Source organism: Cupressus sempervirens, chromosome 4 (assembly GCF_028749045.1).
Source record: "Cupressus sempervirens isolate cs-2001-9-10 chromosome 4, ASM2874904v1, whole genome shotgun sequence".
Lineage (NCBI taxonomy): Eukaryota > Viridiplantae > Streptophyta > Pinopsida > Cupressales > Cupressaceae > Cupressus > Cupressus sempervirens.
The window spans coordinates 24,529,768-24,534,549 of NC_143121.1; the positions used below are offsets into that span (position 1 = coordinate 24,529,768).

The 4,782-nt window shown below is 31.4% G+C and overlaps 1 protein-coding gene across 1 annotated transcript; it reads right to left on the reverse strand.

Moving 5' to 3' along the window:
- Window positions 1-2,475: 2,475 nt before the first annotated feature.
- On the reverse strand, window positions 2,476-4,524 carry LOC149559746 (1-aminocyclopropane-1-carboxylate oxidase-like). Its single transcript, XM_089824264.1, has 3 exons — window positions 4,333-4,524; window positions 3,586-3,833; window positions 2,476-3,346 (listed from the first exon to the last, which is right to left on the reverse strand). The coding sequence occupies exons 1-3, from the start codon at window positions 4,432-4,434 to the stop codon at window positions 2,722-2,724; spliced, it is 975 nt and encodes a 324-aa protein (XP_089680390.1). The 5' UTR covers window positions 4,435-4,524; the 3' UTR covers window positions 2,476-2,721.
- Window positions 4,525-4,782: the final 258 nt, after the last annotated feature.

Below are 4,782 nucleotides of genomic sequence, written 5' to 3' on the forward strand. Positions count from 1 at the left end.
CATGCAAAGGAAGAATGGTATGGTATCATTGAGTTTATTATAGGTGTGTTACATTCAACAATATTGGAGGAGGATGAGAGTTATACTTGGATAGAGTTCATTGTAAGGGAGTATTTTCAGCACCAATTACTTGTTCCAGCTAGATGTTGGAAAAGAAGAAAGAAGGAAATATATCAGCTATGAATACTTGCTCTAGCTAGGTGCTAGAAGAGAAGAAAAAATATATATCAAAAGTGGCTACTTCATTTTATTAATTCCTATCCACAAAATTTTTCTACCATAGATGCTTGATGCAAAAGCATCTTGCCTCACAAAATAAAAGGGGGCATATGATATTTTAAAAAAAAAATAAAAATATTTTTTTTAAAAAAATTGGAAGAGAGAGAAAGTGACGAAAATTAGAGAAAATTATAAGAATAAATTAGAAAATGGAAAAGGAGGAAAAATGCATCTCATTTACCAAGGTGTATGGGTCGCATAAAAGAAAAATAAGAAAAACGATTGTCATTTCATCGAGGTGTGTAGGTGGCATCTTAGAAGTTTGTAAAAAGTTCCTTAAATCATGCATTTACTATTTGTTATGATCCACAAAAGCACTGTATTTTTCTAATTGGCACTTAGTTGTATTTGGATGGGAATTTAATATTTTTTGTAAGGTAGTTGTATTTTCCTTTTATCCTAAATTGGTTGTCTTTGTAATATCTTGGGTGGTAAGTACCTATTTAAGCAAGTCATATGAGCATTTTTAATCAACATTTTGGAGGTGAAAGAACTTAGTAGTAAGATCTTAGTTAGTGGAAGCTTGTGATAGGAGATTTGGAGGTTAAGGGTCTTGGTGTATAAATTCATAGTTAGAAAGTTCTTCTGGGTGAAGCTATTTCAGTTCAAACTCTTTGGATGTAAGCTTTCTTTTTGGAAGCTCTATGATATTATAAGAAGTTGTAGTTCTCTCATTTGGAGAATATTGTAAGGATTTCCAAGTATTAATAGATGCTTTATAAAGCACTTTTTGTTCTCTTCATCTCCATATTATTTTGTTTTTGGGTGTGAGTTGGTAAGGGTGGTGCGTACCATCATCAAAAAATATTACATATTTAATCTAGCTTTGACTTAGAAACACATGTAAATGTTTTTTTTAAAATTTAAAACAATGTATACATGTTATGCTCATTCAAAGAAATGAAGGCATGTGTAAGTGTTTTGTTCTCATTTAAATACATATTCAATTTTAGTTCAAAAAAATATACACACTTTTGAATTCAAATAGCTCACATGTACGTTTAGGCTTGTTCTTAGACTTCAATGACAAGCCTTTGACTTGGAAGCTTTATTTCACTCTATTTCTCATGTTTTTCCCTTCTAATCTAATTTCTTGACTTCTTCATCATTACCCTTATCCATTATCAAGTGAATACTTGTACAATTACCACCATAATTTCAAGCCTCTTAGCTTTTTAACAATATGGTTTTTTTTTTTTTTCAGATGTAAATAAAATTAACATATAATTAATATTTAGTTTCTTTTAGCACTACTCAAACATATGTGTATCATTTTTAATGATTTTTTACCTATTTTTTCAAACTTGAAAGAAAATCATATCATTACATTCTAAACTTCATTCTTCATATTTTTTAATTTAAAAAAAAAATATTGATTAAGTTAGAGCAAGTTATTGGAAGTAAATAAATAAGTATCTAATTTTCATGACATGGGATACATATTGGTGATGTTAATTCCTTAATACTAAATTTAATATGTTTAAACTTGTTCCTACTAATTAGATTTTATGGTTTTTATAGAAGAGAAGGGATGATGAGCTATTCCAAAGAAAAAGAAATCTTATTAAGTTCAATAGACAACTCACTTGTCTTGCTAGAATATCTTAGGTCTACTAGTCTTGGAAATCTCTAAGAACCCATTCATGATCTTTTTGAAAGAGTGCATCATAATAGTTTATTAAATATCAATATATTTTCCTTATTCTTCCTCCACAAAATAAGGAATAGCCTAAACAAGGAAGATCTTAAGTTGCTGAATAAATATTTGTAAAAACTAAGATCACCAAGATCACCAAACCAAAGCTTAATAGAGATAGTAAGAGATAAATTCAAATGCCAATTAATTTGAAAGAAATTGACTTTTATTTGACAATGTATTTATTAGACACTTATGAATGTAATAAGGCAGAATGCAATAGTACTATTATATTATATTATTGTGGGACAAGATGAAACATGATTAATCTTTATTGAATAGCTTTATTACTTTTCAAGAGAAATACTTTGTTTTGATGCAGCTAAATAAATGATCTGCTGCCATATAATGAGGAATAACAGCTCTTTATAAGATCGTTATGTTTGAAAAACTATATTTTATAATAAAAAAATATTTTTATTTAAATATTATTTAAAATTTGACAATTATATCTTCAACTACGTATAGGAATAATAATGGTCAAGTTCTAAACAAAAGTATTGTTAATACAAATTCACAAATTTATTTTTTATATTGAATTATGAAAAATAATACACAGAAGAATAGGAACGATAGATACATAGCTCAACCAGACATAAGAGCATTGCCTTACAACCATATAGAACGTTGAAAGCCAGAAGCAACAATGTTTCAAGACTTGAACTGAAACATTCTACTACATTGACCAACATTTTACAGGAAATAAATAGTCTTATTAGGATAAATTTATTGACCATGTTTTGCATTCAGCAAGAATCATGTTCACTCAATCTTTCCATTGATTTAAAGCGAGGCTCCTTTTCTTCATACTTCTGTTGAGAGTAAATCTTCATGTAATCGCCAAATGGGTACCTTGGATAAGCAGCTAATTCAAGAGCAGCATTCCCATTCGCTTGACCAAGGAGCTGAGGTGCAGGGCTCACTACTGCATTGTATGAGGGATTATAGAAGGATGCCACTGATAACCGGTTTCCATCCTTTGTTGGGAGAATTCTATGCCATGCACTCTTATACTTCCCATTGCTCACAGCTTCTATCTGATCACCAATGTTCACAACTATTGAGTGTTGCATTGGTTGCACATCAATCCAGCTGCCATTGTTGAGCACTTTAAGGCCAGGAACCTCATCATCTTGGTACAAAAGAATGAGTCCACCTGCATCTGTATGAGCACGGATTCCCTTTATCAGATCTGGCCTTGGGCATGGAGGATAATGGCTCACCTTTGTGCCAAAGAATGGATTCTCCTTCTCTTCCCCTGCAAATACCCTTTTCAGATATTCTCTCTCTAGTCCCAAGCTTTCACTTATTATTTCCAACAATTTCTCTGTCAAATTGAATATTTGACCGCGAAACTCCTCAATTATATCCCTATATAAAATGCAAAAGGTTAATAAGCTAGATGTTTTCAACCAAATTGAATCAAATGAATTACAGAGCTTACTCTGATTATAGGATCCTAGATTATAGGAAAATAATTTGTACCAAAGTTCAATTATTTGAATTGATTCTATCGATTATGTTTGCTAATTGCTTAGAGAATTTATAGAGAGATAAAATATAGAAATGTCCAGTAGTATAGATTATTATCTATTGAATATTGTACGCACTTGAAATCTTTGGGTTCTGAAGGCCAAGAATTTGTGTCTTTCATCTCGTGGACTTGAAAAACATCCTCCCAGTCCAAATTATCAATCTTCACAACTTTATTTCCCTTTGATTCAGCTTCAATGACTTTGTTCAGTGCCCTTACTGGTGAAGAATCCTTGAAGTGTTGTTCTCTGTTAATCTTATATTGCTGTGAACATACCTCTTTAACACGGTCCAGAAGACGATGATCAATGCCATGGTTTGTAATCTGAGAAAATTAAAGCACTTCAGTCAATTTGAGCTTACCAATTACACAAGTTTGTAATGAATAATTTATGGTTTGATTGAGACCTGAACTCAAAAGTAACAACAGTGGTGCTGGGATACGTGAATTTATATTCAACTTTCCAACGAAGTAAACCTCACTTATGACGATTAAATAGATTTTGATGAATGCTTAAAACATCGTTTATGGCATGACTGGTTAATGGCAATCAAATCAATAATAAAGTTATAACGCAACAATGGTAAAATAATTGTAAGAAAGAACTCCCGACACTGACCAAAACTCTTTCAAAACTTTGTTCTTATCTATTTAAGTAAAACATACCCTTCTTATCATTTTTTATCTCTTAACAATCATTTTACTTTGTTGTTTTAATCTTGTTGGATCTTAAATGAGATTGTAGCAAAACAATGATAAAATGATGGTAGAACGGTCCCAACTCCATTAATGCAGATTCCTTATAAACTTGTTTTACCCATACCTGAAAAAATCCGGGAGACTCACAAGCCTGTGCGATTTGGGCCATAATGGCCTTCCTCTCTCCTCCATCAATCTTCTCTACGTTAATCAATGGAATGCCCATTTCAAATATGCTCGAAGTCCAAAAGACAATCAAATGCTAAACAAACTTTCACAACTGGAAAGATAGATGAACGCTTGGTAATGTATGTAACCCTGGAACCCTATTTATATGCCAAAAATAATTCGACGTCACTGACATATTCTTTACACGTGGAAGAATTCTTATCTAACTAAACCACGTTACTTTGAAATTAATATTGTTGTGCATATCGTTTTTAATTCAAATCACGCAGCTTAATTTTCTACAGCTAAATCTAATTGTTGTTTGATTAGGATTGTTAATTTTCTACAGCGGAATTCGTATATTGACGTACTGGAATTGAAGATCTATTTACATCATGATCTGTCT

Excerpts from the sequence above, each read along its gene's own strand:
- LOC149559746 (XM_089824264.1), bottom strand. The coding sequence starts at position 4,434 with ATGGGCATTCCATTGATTAACGTAGAGAAGATTGATGGAGGAGAGAGG. Across the intron at positions 3,834-4,332 it reads AGTCTCCCGGATTTTTTCAG|ATTACAAACCATGGCATTGA; the intron begins GTATGGGTAAAA and ends TAATTTTCTCAG. Across the intron at positions 3,347-3,585 it reads TCAGAACCCAAAGATTTCAA|GGATATAATTGAGGAGTTTC; the intron begins GTGCGTACAATA and ends CATTTTATATAG.